Source organism: Pseudorca crassidens, chromosome 3 (assembly GCF_039906515.1).
Source record: "Pseudorca crassidens isolate mPseCra1 chromosome 3, mPseCra1.hap1, whole genome shotgun sequence".
NCBI lineage: Eukaryota > Metazoa > Chordata > Mammalia > Artiodactyla > Delphinidae > Pseudorca > Pseudorca crassidens.
This window is the reverse complement of record NC_090298.1, coordinates 46932374-46954958: the sequence shown is the minus strand read 5'-3', so window position 1 is coordinate 46954958 and position 22585 is coordinate 46932374. Positions and strand designations below refer to the sequence as shown.

The 22585-nt window shown below is 38.9% G+C and overlaps 1 protein-coding gene across 13 annotated transcripts in view; it reads left to right on the top strand.

Annotated features, from left to right (window-relative positions):
* Positions 1-22585, top strand: part of PDE4D (phosphodiesterase 4D) — a 1449034-nt gene that overhangs the window by 703764 nt on the left and 722685 nt on the right. Inside the window, exon 1 of one of the 13 annotated variants that reach the window (XM_067730746.1) lies at positions 21793-22444. The exons of the other annotated variants lie outside the window; for them this stretch is intronic. Within the exon in view, the coding sequence (XP_067586847.1) occupies positions 22179-22444 (266 nt within the window). The 5' untranslated portion in view covers positions 21793-22178. Of the gene's footprint in view, positions 1-21792; positions 22445-22585 lie in introns of those variants that run through there. 13 annotated transcript variants of the gene reach the window in all.

Genomic DNA, 22585 nt, shown 5'->3' with positions numbered 1-22585 from the left:
GAGGAAACAGAACTGAGGCAGAGGGTGGAATGAAAAATGAGGACAAAGAGAGGAAGAGGAAAGAGAAAGAAAACGAAACATCACGTCAGCGACTCCTGGGTTCGGAGGTGAGCTCGCCGGTCTAGTTCAGCAGCTTTAGTCACACATCCTGTTATTCACTTCGGGCATCAGGGTACATTTTCACTACCCTTTGAAATTTCCATACTCTCTACAATGATCTTGTAGCAATCTTTCTTTACTGGGAAACTGCTTATCTGCTCTTATTTTCAATCTCTGACTTTTTTTTTTTTAAGGTTTTATTTCTGCACAAAGCCCAGACTGTTTTGAAATGGGTAAAATGATGCCTTTGGTCTTGACTCTTTCCCTTTTAATCTCAATTTTGGGCCACTAGAACAATTCGCAAATATAGTGGAATGGCTTTTTGATACAAGAATTGAAATACAACATTTAAAAATATTATCACTATTATCATTGTTTTGTTGTGTTTAGTCATTTGAAAGAGGACAAATTTTGATTCAGCAGAGCTGTGTTTTAATCTGGGCTGTTCATTTGACTAAACTATGGTCACCTGTAAACCCCAGCTTTCTTGTCTACAGAATAGAGAGACCTCGTGCCTCTCCAGTTGGCATGAGGATGCCATGAGGCCCGGAGTGCCCCATCAGAGATCCGGCATAAAGGAGACAGAAATGAGTCAGTTCCTCCCCCCTAACCCCCCCTCCAATGGCACTCCCACCGACTGAAAAGAAAAGTACATAAAGAATTCTTCCTGCCTTTTAATTTCCACTGATCACACTGAATGGAATAATTACATTAGCTCATAAAGCACAAAGTCATTTTCAGGGCTGCAGCTCTGTATACTCTAAGCTCAGAGCAATATAACTTTGGTTATCCATGAAATTTTACCTGGATCTGATTCTGCTCCTAGAAGGATACTGACCACAAACTCCTGCTTTGCAGAATCCTGTATGAACAGGTAAGGATGCAGCCACTGGCTATAAAGTCCACCAGGAATCCAGAACACTTATGGAACTAAATCAACGATTTCACCTTTAGCTTTGATTAAAATATCACTTCTGGGGCTTTCCTGGTGGCGCACTGGTTGAGAGTCCGCCTGCCGTTGCAGGGGACACGGGTTCGTGACCCGGTCTGGGAAGATCCCACATGCCGCGGAGCGGCTGGGCCCGTGAGCCATGGCCACTGAGCCCGCGCGTCCGGAGCCTGTGCTCCGCAACGGGAGAGGCCACAACAGTGAGAGGCCCACGTACCACAAAAAAAAAAAAAAATTAATAAAATATCACTTCTACCCACTCAGGGCATATTTTTCACCCCCATCAGGAATAGATTTTATAGCTGTATAAAGCTTAAAATACAGTGACTAATTAAATACACTGTGTGACTTCAAGGGAAGCCGAGAAAATTACAGTAATTCCAAGTAATACGGTTTTGAGCAGACAAAGCCCAGAGAATCTTGAATCTTGGCACTGGAAGGAACATAGATGTTTCTTTTTAGCCTAATCACTTACCCAGGACAGAGACTGCCTTGATCACAGATCTGATAGCTCTTCCTGGGAACGTAGAATGACCTAACATGTATTGCCTTTCAAGGCAGCCTGATGTGTCATGAGATGGCTCTGGTCGTTTAGAAACCCATCTTTATAAGGAGCTGTTTGTCTGCCTCTCTGCACTGCCCACCTCTTGCTCTTAATTCTGAGTAAGGGATTTCTGCTAATTTTTCTTCCTTGAAATGACCTTCATTATTTGGAATAACGGGCATGTCCTCTCTAAGCGTCTTCTTTCGGTTCGACTTTCTGGTTTTGGAACGCTTCTCTCATGAAATATTTCAAGACTCATTGACACCCCCATTCCTACTAAAGATGTGGTTATCTACTTCAGGCAAACCCTGACCAAGCTGGGAGAACAGTGAAGTGATTGTCTCCTGTGAGAGTATTTTAACTGTGGAGGTCAAAGTTTATTTTGGATTTTTTTGGTTACTTTTTTTATTTCACTTTTTTTTCTTTTTATAAAACCCACACCACTACTTATAATAAGCTCATGACAAGCGAACCTTCTAAATCTTTTTCTCCTGTACCTATATAATACATTCTTTAAAAAAGAATCTTCATTCTAAATGTTGCCAGACCTTACCAGCCTATGGCAACGGATGAGGTTATGTTAGCTTTAAAATTTTTAATTTCATTAGCTTTCCCCACGTTTGCTGAAGTAGCTCTCTATGCAACACATCTAATTATTTCAGGGAGTCCCCAAGGGTGTCTCAAAAGAACAAAGTCCCCATTTGTTGGAATTACCTCTCGTCCACCAGGCCGAGCAGCTCTCTGCATCCCCAAGGCTCAGGGGGTCCTGCTGCTACCCAGCAAATCAGATGGACACCGCAAGGCCATGCCTCTACTTTACAGCTGCTCCACTGACATTAAACCTTCTACCTTTGTTCCTGATATTGCACAGAATTACATGCAACGTCTCTTGACTTCCAGCTCTCTGCTCTCCCCAAGATCCAAAGATTTGTCCCTGGGAATGCATTCAAGTAGCAGGCGCCATGTTCCTTTCCAAATGGCTCTCCCATCTGAGAGCTAAGGCTTGTTATTGGGCTAAGCTCCCGGTGCCCAACACCTCCCATTGTACAAGGAGCTGTCACCAAAGAAACCACTAACCCCCCTGCAAACAGTCTTTGATTAGATCTTTCAAACCATGTCCTTTATTCCTCTTGAAAGGAGTATTGTACCATGAACAGTTTTACTGGACCATTAAACATTCTTCAAAGTCATCATTTTTAATCCCTCCATAATCTCCATCTAATGGACATACCATGCTAGAATATATTTACCCGTTTTTCTATTGCTTAGAATAGGGGGTCTTATACATGCATAGCTTATTATTTTAAGCAAATATTGTGCTTTACTTTATTCTTATTATACTCTTAATTCAGCTTATTGTTTAGCAATTTGTAGATAATTTCATACCTTAATTATGTCATATTAGCAGCATTTCTAGCTTTTGGCTTTAGATATGCATTTTTAAGATGAGTCTCTAACTTTTTTACCATCACACCAAATTTTAGTTGCTTATAGATCCAGATTTTATGTGTCAGCCTACGGAGCTTCCGTAGCTTTTGAAGTGAGATCTCTGTATAAAAGACATGAATATGCCTTTTGAGTAAATCAAAATCTCACTTGTAATTTCAAATGTCACTGAATATTAATGTCAGCTGCTAACTGTTATATTTCCTAGTAATCACTTCAAGCCCTTCTCATTAAAAATACATCGTATAAAATGAATAATAAAATTAAAAGAACCTGCAGATATGGTCTAGTTCAAGGACCTAATTTCAACAAGTCATTTATCACCCTCCTTTTATATCCTAAGGACAATACAAATATTTGGGATAAAATAGTAAAGCCCAAACCCTATCTTTGTGATATGGGTGATTGGTAGAGGAGTGAATAGAAGTGATAAAGGTGCGATTCTACTCTTTGGTAGGAGAAGGATGGATTCCCAAAGCAAGTAACACTTAAGCCACACCTTTAAAAAGAACAAAGATTTCAGCAAGTGATTATGTGGGTTGGGTAACAGACTTGAAAGGACATGGCGTATTGGGTACTGAATTTCTGTAGCTACAGCAATGGAGTACACAATACCCTCCCTGGTACCCTGAAATGAAGTTGCAAAGATGTGAGTCCAGTAGTAAGAGCCTTGGTATAAGGAACATAAGAAATGTATATATTATCTACCATAAAACAGGAAAAAATATCAAGGTTATTCAAGTAGGGGAATGACATGTTTTAGAAAGACATTTTTGATAAAATTATGGAGGATGGATTATAGGCTGGGGGCAAGAGATAAGGCTTTTCTTTGTCAGTATGACAGACTATTTTATTAGTAAAGCACATAACTTATGATAGATCTGTGTGAGAGGAAACAGGTTCATCTCGACTTGTCCAAGGTTTCTGGGAAAATGGAAAGCTTTTTGATATTGTTTGTTCATTTATATGTGAGCTGTATTAGACTGGCCCTTTGTGTCTCTTGATGAAATCTTTAAATGGATAGAAAATAGAAAAAGGTGAAAAAGGGTATTGGAACCTCTGTTACCTGAGTTTTGGAAGATAACTGATCCAAAGCTATGAAACTCAACATCTCACCAATCCTGTATTTCATTTGGTTGAACAATGTGTCAAGAGAATGCCTCAGGCTTCCTTTGTCCATTAACAGGCCAGTTGTGAGTCACAGTCTAAACATGAGGACATGTTCGTTTAGTTTTTAATAGTCACGGCAATGAGACTTCTTTATGCCCAGAGTACCATCCTGGCCTGAAGTCTCTATGGAGAAGGTGATTTTCGGCCACAGGCAGAGAGCAGAATGTCAAAATACAATCTAAGAGCTCCATCATCATTCTGCTAGCCGGAGGCAGCTGAGGTTTTACAGCTGCCTGGAACCCACATGCTTCATGTGATGTGAATAAGCACTGTTAATTAGCTGCTTTAGGATTCGCAATGCCCTGTGGCTTTAGAAACACTTGTTAACCCACAGCGGGAGGAGAAGAGCTGGAAGCAACTGGACTACAGCCTGAATTTATTATAATTCAATTCAATAACCACCTTATCTTTATGAATCCCAGTTCAGGATCTGTTGAAAATTATGGTTGATTTCAAACATTCTCAGTGACGCATCCTGAGAGAAGAGGGAGATTGCAGTTCAGGGTTTCTTGAAGATACAGAAATGTGGAGAGCTGCAGAACTGATTTATGGTGCTCTCTGGACCCACACAGGCACTTTTCCGTAGGGTAGAAAAGGGATGGCAGGGTGGGGAAGAGGGAATCCAGTTGACGTGGAAAGGCTCATGTAGAGCACCCAGGAGTCTGCATTTCTGATCTCCTGCCAAAAGAAACACTGCCAATGCCCACGCCTACCGCCTGCCATTCTCACTGCACAGAGCTGGCACTCAACAAACCCGTAATTCTTCTCCTGAATACAATTCCCCTGACATAACCTGACTAACTACTTGAAACCTAATCAAGATAACAACTGTTGTCATTGGCAACAAATGCAGGAGTTGCATCACAAGTAAACCACATTCTTTACTCCACAGAGCAGAACGTTAGAGTAGAAACTGCAAAAACATGTTGCTACCTTTTGTCAAGTACATGATATCATCTAATTAAAAAGAGCCTCATAGGAAAGTCCGTATCATATTTTTAAAAGAAAACACATGCAAAGGTTAGCTATGTTGACATCTTTCCCTTACAGGCTACTACAAACTATTTCATCTAAAGATGGCTCTTGAAACAGCCACTTGTCTGTCTACTGAACTTGAATAACAACAGCCCTTGCCCATCCTCATCCTCTTAAATAATACCAAGAAACTGAAAGGCGCTTCAGTAGCTCACCATCCTTGGCTGAAGCTTAAGGAGTCAGGTTCCCTTCTGGGTACCAGGAGAAGTCAGTGATCCAGTACTAATTATCTTTGCACCATTTTACATAGTATAAGCCTGGAAAATAGTAGGTGCTCAATAAATGCTGAATGAATGAATGGGTGGATCAAAGAATGAAGGGCTAATTTTTAGGAATAATCTTCTGGTGAGCCTTTTACTAGGAGAAATCTGCTTGTAGTCACAAATAAAAACAAAATATACTCAAATTGGGGGATTATAAGCAGTTTTTCCATTCCCTGAACTACAGGCACTCTTTTTTTTTTCGGACGCGCAGGCTCAGCGGCCATGGCTCACGGGCCCAGCCGCCCCGCGGCATGCGGGATCTTCCCGGACCGGGGCACGAACCCGTGTGCCCTGCATCGGCAGGCCGACTCTCAACCCCTGCGCCACCAGGGGAGCCCTAAAGGCACTCTTATATGCTTCCCGTTGAGCTTTTGAAATGAGAGATTAAGAATTAAGTTGGAAACTAATATGCTAATACGCGATATTGCAAACTGTAAATATCATACTAGTGTTTGAGACCAGAATGTCTTTGTAGTTCATAAAATTTTCCAAAATGTGTCCATTTTAAAGTAGGCTAAGTTTAAGACATTAATTTGGTACTAGAAAAATAATGTTTTTAAACATTGAGATTAATTAGCGTAACAAATAAGAAAGGTGATCCCCGGTTTACTACTATACAGATTTTTTAAGTGTATGTTTCAACCTGTTCCATGCTATCCCCTTCATTATAGCTCTCTGCTGGGGCCTGAAAAATTTTACTCTTTACTGTTTACTCTTTTCTTTCAGTCAAAAAGAACTGAGAGGATTTTGAGTCTCCTTTTGCACATTTAGAATATCATCTGGCTCTGACTTTGATCTTCGGCTCTTAATCCAAGAATACCTGAGGACTTTGATTTACAACTATAAATGTTAAAAAGAACAATCCTTTTTTTGTTTGGAAGTTGCTTCTCGGAGTCACAGAAATGTACTTCCTTGTTCTCCTGGAGAGTTGTGGGTTGAGGGAGGGAAATGCCGTTCCCTTCCCCGATTTGCTGTCACTTATCTCTCTTGTAGAAAAGTCCTGTTCAGATCCTGGGTTAGCTCTTTGTGAACTCAGGCAAGTTGTCTGGCACTTCCTGACTTATAGAATGTCACTTTTAAAATGGTTCTAGGGTCAATTAAATGCAACCACCTATCAAATTATGATTTGTAAGTAAATATATATGAATTGCATCCTGCTCCAATGTAGTCAGAAACAGATATCTTCCGTTTCATAAAAAAAGAATCTTTAGATCACAAATGAAGATTGGTGTAGGACCCTGACCAAAGAAGACTTAAGAGAGGGAAGACATGGGAGGAAAGCTAAGATTATATAGCTAGGGAAGACAAGGCTGTCCTAACATATCTTTGGTTAATAGACAGGGCCTCTTCACAGCGGTAGAAAGCAGATGTTTTAACTCAGGATGGAGTAGAATAAATGGCCTTAATTTATAGACGCAGGTGCTGTTTTGTACCAATATTTCTCAACCTGGGGTTACTCTCAAACTTGGCTGCACATTGGAATCACCTGAGGAACTTAAACAAATTGTAACAAATTGCTGATGCTTGGTCCCACCCCCAGAGATACTTACTTATTTGGTTCGGGGCCTGGCCTAGACATTGAAATTAATAAAACTCTCTAGGTGATCCTCATATGCAACTAAGGCTGAGAACCACCATTCTATAGACTGAGAGATAGTAAAATTAGGCCTCCTGGTGCCTGAGATTCTCCTTGTTATAGTTTCTTCAATAGGTTTGGACATTGTTTCCAAAAGCTCCTGGCTAACATGAATTATATTGCTTTGGGTGGCATAATGCATTAACACATTTGTACTATTAATAGGTGTTACATAGTTTGGAAGGGGCCATGAATCAAAGGAAAGTTGGCGGAAGGAAGAAAAAAAGGAATAGGGAAAGTCCCAAAGTATTAGAAGCCTTGCAGGAGGTGAAGGGGACAAATATAAACCCAGGGAACAAAAAGGAGATGTTGGGTCATCACATTCTGTTACACAAATTGAATTTAAAGTTCACTGTCTTTTATCCCTGGTTTTAATTACCACATGTCTCTAAATACATTTTCACAAAATTCTCAAGGATCATTAGAATAAAATGGCTTATAATTCGTTATTTCTTGAGTGAATGCATAAATTGTAGCCCTTGAGTGGAGAGGGTGCTGCAGATGCCTGAAATGTCAGTGAGTATATTTGGTCCATGCCAGATGGTTTTGGACAGGACCAAATATCAAGGACCTTTTGGCATGGACCAAATGTCTTATGGACATTTGACACAGGACAAAATGTTTCTGCAAGTATCAAGGACCTCTTGGTGTGGACCAAAGGTCTTATGGACCAAATATCATATGAACGTTTTGGACAGAACCAAATATCCAAGACCTTTTGGTGTGGAACAAATGTCTTGTGAATGTTTTGAACAGGACCACATGTCCTGCAAGGACATACTCAAAACTCATCGTTTTCAAATTATTTTACTACATGTTGTTATTATCTGTGCTCTTGAGGCTATTTGTCTATTGTACCTGTATGGTGGGAACACTACAGAGTCAGGAGCTACTGATGGAAAGCTTCTCTTCCCAACTCCATGTTCAGTGATGACATGTTGGTAGCTTGAAATTTGCTGTGGTGGGGGTATTTATGTCATAGAAATAAGTAAATGCTACAAATTCAGGATTGTTTGTTTGTTTTGTTGCTTGTCTAGACTTAAGAGTAATGGAAAAAATGTTAACAATGCAGGTTAAAGTTGTGCGTCTGTACACATTACATTGTAAAGAGCACAAAAAAAATTAAGGAACTTTCTTCTAGAATTTTATAAATGTTATCTGATGCAGCAAAGAAATTGCCCAAGTCATTGACAAATGAGTGGAATTCCAACATACATCTTTGTTGCTTCACTTTTGTCTTGTTAATATAAACCAAAATATCGACCAACAGTCATATAGGAACTACACTCTTTTTTCAATTGCAACCTTAGTTTGCATATACAACCTTGGTTGCATATACAAGAGTTCAGCAAAAATCAATGAATGCATTCTGTGAGAGTAAACTGGCTTTATGGAATTTACAATTAAAGACTATACGTACTTTTTATTATTTGTAATTGTGTACTCTATAAAGTTTACAATAATGTTATATGTATAATTTTTCCCAGAAAGCTGGTTGTTAAACATTTACAACACCACTGCCAAAACTCCCATGAAAAATAGTTGTTACCACTACTCACCTGCAAAATGTAATTAAAGTCACAATACAATACTACCACACCTTTACCAGAATGGCTAAAATTGAAATGACTGAAAATATCAAGTGTGGATAAGAATATAGAGTATTTTACACTTGCACAGTGCTGGTAGGAGTTTAAGTTGCAAAGATCACTTTGGAGAACTGTTTGGCAGGATCTACCAAAGGTAAACCTACACGTACCTATGATACATCCATCCACTCCCGGGCACCTATCCAACAAAATGAGTGCCAATGTCTGATAAAATAGATGAGCAAGGTTGTTTATACCAGCTTTATTTATACTAGCCCAAACTGGATACAGTCTAAATGTCCATCAGTGGTAAAATGGATAGATAAAATGCAGTATATTCAAACAGTGGAATACTTCAGAACAATGACAGAGGAAAAAATACTGTTATACACAATAGCAAGAATAATCTCACACTCATTATGTTGAATGAAAGAATGCAGACGCAAAATGGTACATACTGTCAGTTTCTGGTTATATGAAGTTCAAGAATAGGCAAAACAAATTCATGGTGTGAGAGGTCAAAGTAGTGGTTACCTCTGGGGGGAGTTTTGACTGAGAACGGCATTTTCTATAATTTGATCTGGGTATTGGTGACATATGTAAGTACACATTAAAAAAATCAAACTAGACACTTATGATTTTTGTACTTTATGTAAATTTAGGATATATGTCATTTAAAAAGTAAATATTTGCTTAAAAATGGCCCCCAAGACTGACAGCAATTTCTCAGTGTAGTCATAGCATAGTAGGTTTTTACCACTTAGGTATGAACTTGTGACTGTCCCCCTCTGGGGCTGTGCAAGGCACAACTTGCAAACATACATGCTGCAGCCCTGACCACTGTAGTCGACATAATCTTCTGCAAATGCAGCTTTTGTAACATTAGTGATTTCTCTTGATTCTGTGAGATGTTTGCAGCTCAACTAGTAGCCATAAATCTGAATTGCTGCTGATAATTTTATTTGAGCTACAAGATTTTACATTTATCCAAATTGATTTTAATGTTGTTAAAGTTTGATCTGCTCATCCACCCTGTGAAGATTTTCTTTTTCCTTTTCTTTTTTAAAAAATACTTATTTGAAAATATTTATTCTTGGGGTTTGATTGTATCATCTAGGAAGGTGGTTTTCAAACTTGACTGATCATCAGAATTACTAGAGAAAGTTTCTTGGATCTCAGCTCTCTTGGTTCTGATTCAGTAGTTGTGGGTTTGAGTTCTGACTTCTGTTTTAGCATCTCCCTTAGAAAATTGTAATGATCAATCTGGTTTGGGAAACTACTAACCTACCACTTTAGCCATCCTTCCAGCTTTGTGTAAGAGTCATATCTGATAAACATAAAGTATGTATCTTAGAGTTTGTATCTTAACATACTTATAACTCTGTATATGATGGCAGTGACTGCTCTGCAGGATGATCTGGACTCTTAGTCCACACCTTTTGAGAACAGTTGTCCAACTCTTATGAATCCACCTACCCATCCATGTAGCCCACTTTGCTCCATTGTACCTACAAGTATATTCTGAAAGATCCTGTCAAATGTCTTCATGAAAAGCAGATGCAACATGCGACAGATATTCATTCTCTGACCTTTAGCACAGTCACCTTCTCTGGAAGGGAACTGATATGAATTGTAAATAATAATTTGACTCCTGTATGCTACCTGCGTCACAGAAGGTTCACGACTAATTGCTTAAATAATTTATTCAAGAGTTTGCCAGAGATTAGCATGAAAGTTACCAGTCTCTAATTTTTGGAGACCCTTATCTGTTCCACCTTTTAACTATAAGGCTCTAAAACACTTCTGCAAGTTTCCAATACCTCTGCCTCTCTCTGCAATTCCTAAATCCTCCCCAAGCAGGTGACCCTTACCATTGAAGAATGCGTAGAATGGCATTGGGTCGAACAGTACAGCAGGTAGAAATGCATAAACAGTATGTGCTCTTGCAGAGCATATGTAGTTGACTTCACATATTAACGAGTGTTAACTGATTTTACATAAAACCATTCCTGATTACTTCTTTCTCTTAGTTCAAATATTACCCAATCTTTACAACTAATATTTACAGTATTGGGTGATCTATTCTAAGGAATAATGAATTTTACCAGTGAAAGGGACCTCTGTGGTCATCTATTCCATCACCATCATTTTCAGATAAGAACACTGAGACCTAGAGAGTGAAGAATTTGCCTCAGGCCCCAGGACCAGTAGTTGAAGAGTCAGGATTAGACTCCTGGTCACATGCTCTTTCAATCACACAAAACTATTTACCTAAGAATGCTGCAGCAACACTACTGCCAGACTAGGATCCAGGGAGTTTACAAATTCAGTCCTTATCTGGACCATTAATTTTGTTCAAGGAAACAGTTCCACAAAATAGTAATAAAGTCCCAGCCAGGCACTGAAAAATTCTACACTGATGTATGAAGGAAGGACTAGGCAAGAAGGATAAATGCTCAACACAATCTATCTTTATTATAGGAAAAGCAATTTAAAACATATTTTACTGAGTAGTGCTAGAACATTACTGAAAAAGAAAGTTAATTCTTTTTCCTTGGAAAAAGCCTTCTATAATGTGTAGATATTGTCATATTAGAGACACTCCTGGGAAATGCTTGGTCAACTAAAATTGTTAAAATGCTAAAATTGAACATTGACTCGGAAGCAAAATGAACTATATCTTCCCACTTCTGTGCATTTTAATGGTAGCCATGGATGCCCTTCTTAATTTCTTCCACAATAAAAAATAGAAGATATTATTGAGTGGGAAAAAAAGGCTTTGCCAGCTAGTGTAGGGAAATTGATGGCAACATCAGGCTGTTTGAAGAAAAAATGTTGGGAGCTCAAACTCTGCTGGTGGGAGTGTGAATTGAATCAGCCACTTTGAAGGACAATTTGGCAGTTCCTATTAAAATGAAAAATGCTTTCTCTTGTCATTTAACAATCCTACTTCCAAGTATCTGTTATTCTTAAAAAGTGTCTTGGAATATGTGCCCAATGAGGAGTTTGCAAGGCTGTTCATTATGTGTCACAGCAAGCAACTGGACACCTGAATGTCCAGCAGTAGGGAAATGGCTATTTGAACTGAGAAAATAGCCATAACATGGAATATTGTGCATTAGCTAAAAGTCACGAGGGAGATCTTTGTTGAATGAAAAAAGCAAGTTGCTGAATAATCAGAATGGTTATTAGTATGAGATTATGCTTTAAAAAGCCTCAGAAAACAGTAATATATGTTTCTATAAGCACATAATTCTTCATGAAATCACATAGAGGTCTAGAATTTTGCTGCCCAGTATAGCAGCCACTAGCCACAGAAAGCTATTGAAATTTAAATTAACACATATAAGTAAAAATAAAAATTCAGTTCCTCGGTTGCATTAGCAAGAATTGAATAGCCACATTTGGCTAGTGGCTACTATAATGAGGAGTAGAGGTCTAGAAAGATAAACACAACTGATAATAGGGCTACCTGTGAGGGCCCTGAGTTTGGAGATGGTGGTCTATAGGTACTTTTGATTTCTGGGTGACTTTAAAAAATTTTACACATAGATTATATATGATCTGGATAATTTAAAAGTAATACGTTTGCAAAATTGAAAGTATGCCTAGCAATAGGATTTCTAAAACATTTCAAACTTTGACTCTGTAGATCAGTGCAAATTCATTAGGGCACACTGTCCTTTTAGCCAGTTAACTGTCTAAAAGCACACAAAAAATACTCAAACTACACACACCATTTTTCCTTCCTTTAACAAGTGTCTGCTGAGTACTTCCTATATTCTAGGCATTTAAAGTATGTAGATGAAGAGTATTGCCTGCCACATCAGTAAACAAAGGATGTTGCAGCCATCAAGTCATCTGCCACTGCAGCCATCCCATGGTGCACCCTGAGGGGATTCAGGATGGAGAAAATAGGATACTGGCCCTAGGTAGTTAAGGTGTATATCAAAGGAATGGCTTGAATGAGCCCAGACTCGTGCATCTTCCCATACTTAGAAAATTGCTAAATTCATTAACTCAAGATGTCTGGTTTTTCTTTAATTAACAATAATCTTTTTTTTTTTTTTTTTTTTTTTTTGCGGTACGCAGGCCTCTCACTGTTGTGGCCTCTCCCGTTGCGGAGCACAGGCTCCGGACGCGCAGGCTCAGTGGCCATGGCTCACGGGCCCAGCCGCTTCGCGGCATGTGGGATCTTCCCGGACCTGGGCACAATGATCCCACATGCCGTGGAGCGGCTGGGCCCGTGAGCCATGGCCGCTTAGCCTGCGCATCCTGAGCCTGTGCTCCGCAGCGGGAGAGGCCACAACAGTGAGAGGCCCGCGTACCGCAAAAAACAAACAAACAAACAAACAAAAAAAAACCGTGGATCTAATATAGCAAAATTTGCTTTTAGAATTGAATCCTTTTGAATGTATGTGCTCATTTTAAAAAAATGGTTTATGAAAGTTATTTTTAAAAATTCATTATTAAAATATCAGCAACAAATTTAAGCACTACACGAATGGCTGAATATAAATTTAAAATACCACCACCTGGGTACAAGTTATTTGCTAGGAATCTCTACTTATTCTAGTAGCTGTGTAGTTATGGAGGGATCCATGAACCAGCATTTATATCACCTGGGAACTTTGCAAATCCAAAATCTCAAGCCCCACTCCCCAGACCTACTGAATCAGAATCTGTGTTTGGCATGGTCTCCAGGTGATTCTTAGGTACACTAAAGCTTGAAAAGTAATCATGTAGCCTTCAGTTGCCTAAATGCATCTTCTCACCAACAGTGCCATCTAGACCAACCCTTCTCTGACCCCTGAGCCTGTTCACAGCTTTTCAACTAGCATGCTCACTATAGGGTTGTTATTTAGACTCACAACCCCAGCTATGTCATAGCCTCTTACAGCCTCTGTCTATCTCATAAAGATATCTCATAGCTATCTCATAGCCTCTGCTAAAGTGATGCCTTTTACAAGGGGAGATAGATATGCAAATTCAAGAGAAGGGCAGAATTAGCCTCAGAGCAGGAACATAACAATTACCTTGAGTCTAATAGAAGATGGTACCAGGGCAGCACCTCGAATACTCATAGTTCTGTTGAAAGCATTCTGTTTGACTGCAGTTCAGTGGAAAACAAAAAGCAGCATAACAGGAGCCAGGGCAGGTTCATATTATCTCTCAGCTATGTTCAGGAAGATGTTTGTAGTAACTCCAGGTAAGCGTTCCTGGGAATACCCATCTCTGGACATGTTGGAAGATGCAGTGGATTCAGAGCCAAGGAAGTGTGCTTTCGTAAATCATATTAGCATATTAAAAGACTTAGAGATCTTATTGCAAGGAAATGGGAAACCTATTTAATTATATTCAACTCAGCCCCATGTATATATATATATATATTTTTTTAATCACAAAATGCTTTTTTCCCCCATGCAACACATAAAAATTGGCCCAAACTAGTCTTTGTGAAATATGAGTGCACGAGTTTCTCTTATTGCCTAAAATGTGAGTTAAGCCCTGAAGTTTTAGAAAATCTAACATTATGTAACAGTGAATATACCTATCTTTGTAGTTTCACTATTTTAGAAGTAAAACAATGCTTTGATTCCAAATATTAAATTAACTTAGGCATTGCTCTCCCACTTTGTCTCCCAAGCTGTGACTCAGATGTCAGAACAAATTTTTTTACCTAGTTAGGGAAGGAATTTTCTCAAGTTTCAGGGCCATAAAAGCATTAGTAAGGCACCTGGTTAGTGCAGCACACTCTTAATTTCCATCTTCAGTTTCGTAAATATTAAATTTCTCTTTTCCATTTCGCCTTTAAAAGCACCATCTGTGGCACATACCATCACTACATGCAAATGGAAGAGGACATAGTGCCTCAGGATACACTTGATAACAGTTTTTCTTCAACAGCAACTGAAACTTGCCACTGCAGACAGCATCTAGTTTTCTTTTTGTGCATTATAAAACCCTATTCAAGTTATAGGACTCTTAAGTAGACAACTAAGTTCCGGTGAAAGTGAATGAACTTGTTCAAGGTGACTTAGCTAGTTAATTACAGAACTGGGACCAAAACTGTGGTTTCTGTGATGCCTTTTGTACAGCATCCCAATGAACGACTAGGTCTCAGAAGGTTCCTTACAGTTAGACACGAAAAGTATCATCCCTAAAAACACGATTTGTGGGCTTCCCTGGTGGCGCAGTGGTTGAGAGTCCGCCTGCCGATGCAGCGGACACGGGTTCGTGCCCTGGTCCGGGAAGATCCCACATGCCACGGAGCGGCTGGGCCCGTGAGCCGTGGCCGGTGCGCCTGCGCGTCCAGAGCCTGTGCTCCGCAACGGGAGAGGCCACAACAGTGAGAGGCCTGTGTACTGAAAAAAAAAAAAAAACAAAAAAACAAACAAACGAAACACGATTTGCTTATGAAGGATCATTGTCTAAATAAGTTAAACTTTAAAAAACAAATTGCTAGCTACAATTATAAACCTCTGAATTATGGACTTTCAGTGAAATACACTACTTTGTCTCCTAAACACCATATCCAAAAAACAGAAGGACTGAAACAGATGTTATGTGTCAGGGTCAGAGGGAGGCTTTCTAGTTATATTATGCTAACTAGAGAAAGACTTTAAAAATCCTTTCCTGGGGCCACTGGGGGATGGGTACTGAGACTGAAAAACAGATGAGGAAATGTGTTCCTAGGTGTCGAGCTTTGAATAGATCACCGTTGTGTTATATTCCTCTGAGCTTAGGATACATGTTGGATTTTTTTCACTAACATGTCTATTATGTGCACAAAAACAACAAAAGACTCTGAAAGTCTACCCAAGTTCTTTTGTCCATTCAATGTCCATTGTTTGCAATACAATTTTGGGGAGTTTGGAGATCTTTCGGTTATGGAGAAATGAGCCTCAAAATACCATTACTAATGGGCATTGATTGGGGTTTGGAAATGTTTTTACTTCAAAAACTGTTGTGACGGATGTTTTGTAGGGATTAGGTTTGCACACATCCAGTTACTTGAATTCATTTTGCTAAGAGTTTCTTTATTAATTTGCTTGACTTTTATTTTTTAAAAACACAAAGGCAGTCTAGTGCAGTGGTTACATGCATGCGCTCTGGACTTGGACTATCTGCTTTAAAATCCCAACTCTATTACTGGGTGTGTATGACCTTAAGGAAGTTATTTAATTTTGGCGCCTCAGTTTTCTCAACTTTAAAATGAAGGTAGTAGTACCTGCCTCATTAGAATGATTATGATGACCAAATTAAGTAACGATGCAAAGTGGTCGTTGGTTTTGCACTTAAATCTAGAGAATTGCTCAGTCATTCAATATGCTAGGGAATAATCCACTATAGATATAGTGGAATAGGGGATTCTTCTGTCTGCAAGTTGAAGGCAAAATGCCTGGCTATTCTCATTGAAAGAAGACCCAGAAATATCACATATTTTGTTAAAATTTTAGTGGCCATCAAAACCTATTGTCTTTATTGAAGTCTGACTAATACTTAGAGAGAGCATTCTAGTGTTTCATTTTAGCAGAGTAATCAAGAGGAATTCTGTTCCAGTATTGGAAGCTTTTTAAGTGACCATATCAGGAGAAACGGAAAGAGTCTTGAGTTTTGTGTTGCAGTTTTTTTTCTCAGAAATAAAACAAACATGCTATGTTTATGTTGCTGGTATAAATTGTGCCCTATAAAATGGTAACTTTTCTTTCAAATTAAATGGTAGCTTACTATTTCAATAGATAGATCCCTAACATTTAGCTTTAATCTGGGGGGGGAAAAAGCCCACTTAACTAGATTTAATCTAGTAACAAAACCCATTTAATCTTTTTATTAAAATGAATTGAGCTTGGAAGAAGACATTGTCTGCTCAAAATATAGCTCTAATATAAATCAAGCAGTTATATTTCTTTTGTTCAACAAACCCCAGGTCCTTTCTTTTACCTTAACAGCCTTTTGATGGTTAATTAGGTGAACCACACTTAATTAGATGGAATGTATAATTGATTAAGTTCAGAAAAATCTAATCTAATTTGACTTCCTTATTGACCTGAATGCTCATGTATAGCCAAGGAACAAATCCTTCTAATTCTTATGTGATGAGCTCCTATCTTCCCATTTCTACACAAATTTATATTGAAACAGAACTGTGACAATAAGCAGTCTTCAGAATCATCCGTCTCCAACTTATAATATACATTGCCACCAATTTAATCTTATTTGAATTTCTCTGTATATTATTTAGCTATATCCAAAATACATAAATTTTACTGTTTTTCCATAGAAGTCTACAAATCCAACACCTCTCACCTCCTCTAGACTATTTACCCCCCCAAAACATCTTATTATTTTTCTTCCACATGTACTTTCTTCTAAGGCCTAATTTAAGTCCTGCTTCTTCTTTGAGTTATTTTCCACTGGTCTAGATATATATAGGTTACTCATTTAAATCTTTGAGGCACTGATTGTTTCTGTTATTAGCTTCATATTTATTATTTATTTTCTCTGTTGGAGGGGTTGTATATATCTTTTATTTTCAAATAGATACTTTACTGTGTTTAATCTCTGCCAACCAGCCCAGTACCTAATAGATGTTCAATGATAATGATGATTTGAAAGCCCTACTCTACAACATTCAGATGTGCTTTTAGATATGGGGATAATATAATTTTTTTTTTTTTTTTTTTTTGCTGTACACGGGCCTCTCACTGTTGTGGCCTCTCCCGTTGAGGAGCACAGGCTCCGGACGCACAGGCTCAGCGGCCATGGCTCACGGGCCCAGCCGCTCCACGGCATGTGGGATCTTCCCAGACCAGGGCACGAACCCGTGTCCCCTGCATCGGCAGGTGGACTCTTAACCACTGCACCACCAAGGACGTTCCGGGATAATATAATTTTATCATCAGAATTTATAAGGATATAAATTCAAAATAAACACATTGAAAATATAAAATAAAATAATTTTCAAATATATTAGTTTGTAAAGTGGAAAACTACCATGGAGTTTAATGAAAACGCGTCCATATCAAAGAAATACAGGCATGTAGATGAAAAAACACTCAGGAATTCCACCTCAAGCTGCCCTCACTTGAATACCATGTCTTTGTAAGAATTTCATGACTTGGCAGGCTTCACAGGCTGTCACCATATATGTCCCAAGTGAAGCCAAGGACAGAATTTAGTGTTAACTAAACCAAGAGCTCAGGACACTCAGATTTCTACTATTTTCCATAGAAATATTCATCATTGATTTTAAATATTAAATCAGCTTTCCTTTTGGGGTGGTTTGATATACAGTTGAAATAAGAGGCCCTGGGACTTCATAGACAAACCTCTGTTGTGCATTGTTGAACTAATGGCTTTGGGTAAGTTATTTAACCTCCTTATGACCTCTTCAGTAAAACAGTGTTAATGAAATAACACCCTAAGAGTTATTGCAAGAATTAAATGAAAGAAAATGCAAAATACCTGGTATATAGTTGGTATCTACTACGTGTAAATAAATTTCTGTAATTTCCTTGTATCAGTTAGTGGCAGGTTTCATTTACTGGGTGTTTATCCTGTACCAGGCACTCTTCATATACTTTGTATCATGGGTATTAACACGCTCAGTCTTTGCAGCATTCTTATGCAATAGCTATTATTCTCATTCTGTTTCACACATGAGGAACTAAGCCATAGACAAGGTACACAGCTCGTAAGTATCATAGCTGGGGTTCCAAACATGCTTTTGGGTTCCATACATACCCTCTTAACTGCTAGACAACATAATCTCTCCCACTCTCAGGTCATTTCCATGGACCACATCCTGTGGACAATTTAAAAAGCAGTCTCATTTTAACGCACTATTTACCTAACTAAAACATGGTTGGGAGAAACCTACAATGCATTCCATAGTCAAGTATAACTCATTTTAATTTATCCATTCTTTTGAATTAACTGTACCATTGCTCCCTTTCAGTTGTGAGAAATCCAGCCTTGCTTGATCTTACCTGGGCAAAGGCATACTTTGTAGTCGTTGTCCCAGAACTGTGCAAATCTTATTTCTTATTTGTTTTGCTGCTTATGAATAATTAATTAAATAAATGCTTTCAAGGATTCCAAAGAAGCTAAAAAAACAGATTTTGAAAATCCACAAAAAGGTATCTAGGAAAACTTTTGTTAAGTTAAGAGATGTTGTCTGTTGTTCTAGGCGTGGGTGCTTTTATCAAAACATTTCTCCCACTTTCAATTTTCCACTCGTTAAAATCTAAGGCCTTATTTGGCTGTCACTTACAGTACTGTGTTTTTTGGAGAAGTTTCTGGCAGCTAATTTTTAAAAGATTTTGTTAAAAAAAAAAAGAAAGAAAGAGAAAGCAAGCTGTGTAGTCCTCCTGTTGGAAGAATTCCTCTGACCTTCTGCATTATTATAAAGAGAATTGCCAATTTATCCAGGCCTCCCCCACCTGGTTATCTTCAGAACTTTACAATGTGTGCTTTTCCTAAGGCAGTTATTTTCAAGCATGATTTTGTAACACTGCAGGGTTTTTCAAGCTATTTGAAGGAGGTGGCAAAGAATTCTCAAAACCAAATTAATTTTATTTTCAAAAAGGAGCATGCATGCCATAAATCATTGGGGGGCATTCAAGAGGGTAATTGTAGATGTCAGGAAATTGAACAAATAATGATAGAATATGGGCACCTGTACAGAAGTAGACAATTCTGCTTCTACAGTGGAACCCTTTAACATGCACCGAGCAATGGGAGATTTGCAGAACGCCTTTTTCAGTCTTAGTCCGTGTTTAACCACAACACTCAATGATTTGTTAATAGAATAGTGTTGTATCTTCTATTTCAGCGTAGTTTCGATCATCCACAAAGTGCCCAGTCTCTTTGAGCATCCACATGGCATGCCAATTATGAGAAGATTAGCGTGTAAATATTTTACTCCTCTTAAGGGAAGGTCACTGTGAGCAACAATAGAACCTAGAATTCTCTGAACTCAATGAATTTCCCAGCATAGATCCTATATCACTCTCAGTCATATCAATCCCTTTATTTGGTCACTGAGAATCACTTTTCTCTACTTACAGCCAGGCATTTAAATATCTTCAGCTTCCAGGCTCTCCTCTGGGTACCTGGGCTACACTTTGTCAATTGTTTTGCACCTTATCTGCCCTACTGGATTATAAACTCCTAGAGGGCAGGGACAGCATGGGACTAACCTTTAAATATCCTAGAGCACTCGATATAGTGCCTAGCACAAAATAAATGCCCACAAGTGTTTGTTGAATGAAACTAAGTCTTTAGAAAGTGGGAAATTTTTCTTTCTTTTCTTTGCCATGTCAGTTTACTGCCTACTGTTTTTTTTCTCACTTTATCCTGTTATCTGAATTTTTTATTTCTACAAACCTGAACAGAGTTTATTTTACACCTACTGATTACAATTTTTTTTTCTTTTTGAACAAAACTTGCTTACTTCTTCTTTATTGGAACTTCACATTGTAATTCCTCATCCGGAGTGCACTTCTTTCTTAATTTCCTTTCCATTAATTTTTGATGTTTCCTCTCTTCAAGCTTTACTGCAACTCAGCATTCCCTCTTTACTTATGTACACCATTCTCACTGTATTTTTCTGCCCCTGATAATTTCACTTTTTAGGGCTTCTGGTGTCTTTTTCTGAGCATAGTGTAGTCCTTTCCATTAAATTATAAACCCTTTGAGGGTAAGCTTATGCGTACCTGTTTTGCACAACTTCCAATGTAATTGTCAGGCCCTCAGCCCATTTTACAGAAATTGGCTATTCATTTTAATTATTACTTAAGTGTGTGTGTGTGTGTATAAAACAAATTTTCTGATTAAGTCATGGTACATGTGTCTCATTAAATTATTATAGTGGTCACCACCAAGTGGTGACCCTGTGCTTCTGTGAACAGAACATCAGAGTGTCCTTTTCTGTAACATTTTAAAGACAAGAAATTAAAACTTAAGGTGGAAAAACCAGGGAAGGCAGTAGGAGGAACTCTTAGAATTGACCTAATAGTAATCATAGAAACCAAAAAAAAATTCAGTCAGACTATTCTATTCTGCGTTTCCTAACTCCTTCTTAAGTTACTGTGTTTTAAATTTTTAAAAAATATTTTCTTAGATCCTGAGATATGTGATTTGATTTCAATCCTGAGCTGTCTGTAGCATCACTAGGCTGCTGGGGACATCTATAATCAAAGGTTTGGATTCCCTTCCAAATTCAGTTCTAAGATTTACACTTCTGGTGTCCGTATAATGAGATTTAACAGGCCTTATCACCTACTTACTTGAATTATTGTAATACTTACATTTTTTCTCCAGTGGCAAACTAAATAGGTAAGAAATAATATCTTCTCTTTTATTTTAAACCTCCTTTGAGTAAGTTTGTTGAAGCTATTCTGACCACGAATAAAAATCTTATATTAAAAACATTTAAGGAAATAACTATGAAAAGCTAGATTTATTTCTTCTATAATTGAATAAAAATGTATATACCATAAGCAATAATTGAAACTCTAAAATCTTTTTTAGTCCCCTGTGAAAACAGTCTGTTCCTCTGGGGGATCATAAGTTTAAATGTAAAGAAATAACAAACACCATTCGTGTATGTAACTTGTGTTGTTCCACGCTTTGAAAGGGCCTGCATCAGCAAGGCTAAACAACACGACGCAACCTGTAATGTGTTCCATATGCAGTATTTTGAAACTTTTTGTTTGGTTTCTAACTAGAGAGAAAAAGGGAGGAAAAGAAAGAGTTCATTTTATTCTCTTGGGATTTGTTTTATAAGGTGCATCAGATTGAGTTTAGCCAACAGGGATGTATTTCTCCTTGTCTAGCTCATGTTTGTTTATTCTCTCCTTATAAAAACCAGGGACTAGCAATTTATTTTATGAACGCGGACCGAAGGGAGATAAACAGACCTTGCGGGAGAGGAAGGTCAAGTTCAAAGTTTTTCTTTCCTTTGGATTCAGGAATAAGCAAATGGAAAGACCAGCCAAACAACCAGCAGCAGGCATCTGATGGTTAAGCCCTTCCCCCCAGGACTTTTTATGTACATAAGCAGAAGTCACAGGAGCAGCTGCGGCGCATTAGTTCCAATAGTTTAACAGGCTGCCTTGTAGCGCTGACAAAAGCCTCGCTCGCCGTGGCTTCCCTCCATGTTCCTCTGCCCTGCGAGCTCGGCGGTGATCTTCGGCAGGGGATCGGCAGAGGAGGGGTGACGTTCAAGAGGCTTCCGCCGTGGAGTGCGCTCGCCTCCTCTACTCCCAGCCCAGTCTCCGCCGAGAGACTGAGGCAGGCGACCGAATGAACTAGCAGCGGCACGATCCGACCTGCTTCCCCGGACATCTCCCCGAGAGTCCGAGGAAGGCAATCACTGGAAAGAGGCCAGGGAACCACGTTGCCCTGGATCGTTGCCAACTGTACAAAGTTGACCGGGAAAATGGCTCAGCAGACGGCAAGCCCGGACACTTTAACAGTCCCTGAAGTGGATAATCCGCATTGTCCAAACCCCTGGCTGAACGAGGATCTTGTGAAATCCTTGCGGGAAAACCTGTTGCAGCACGAGAAGTCCAAGACAGCAAGGAAATCGGTTTCTCCCAAGCTCTCACCGGTGATTTCGCCGAGAAATTCCCCCAGGCTCCTGCGCAGGATGCTTCTCAGTAGCAACATCCCCAAACAGCGGCGGTTCACAGTGGCACATACGTGGTAAGGTTTGCACGGATCATCAGACATGGTGGCCAGGTGCCTCTGGGTGATTTTTGCGCCTCCCGCTTTTCACTTTAGGGGTAGGGAGGGGAGCGTCTTCGTCTTCACTCCTGACCCGTGATTTATCAGAAGTAATCTACC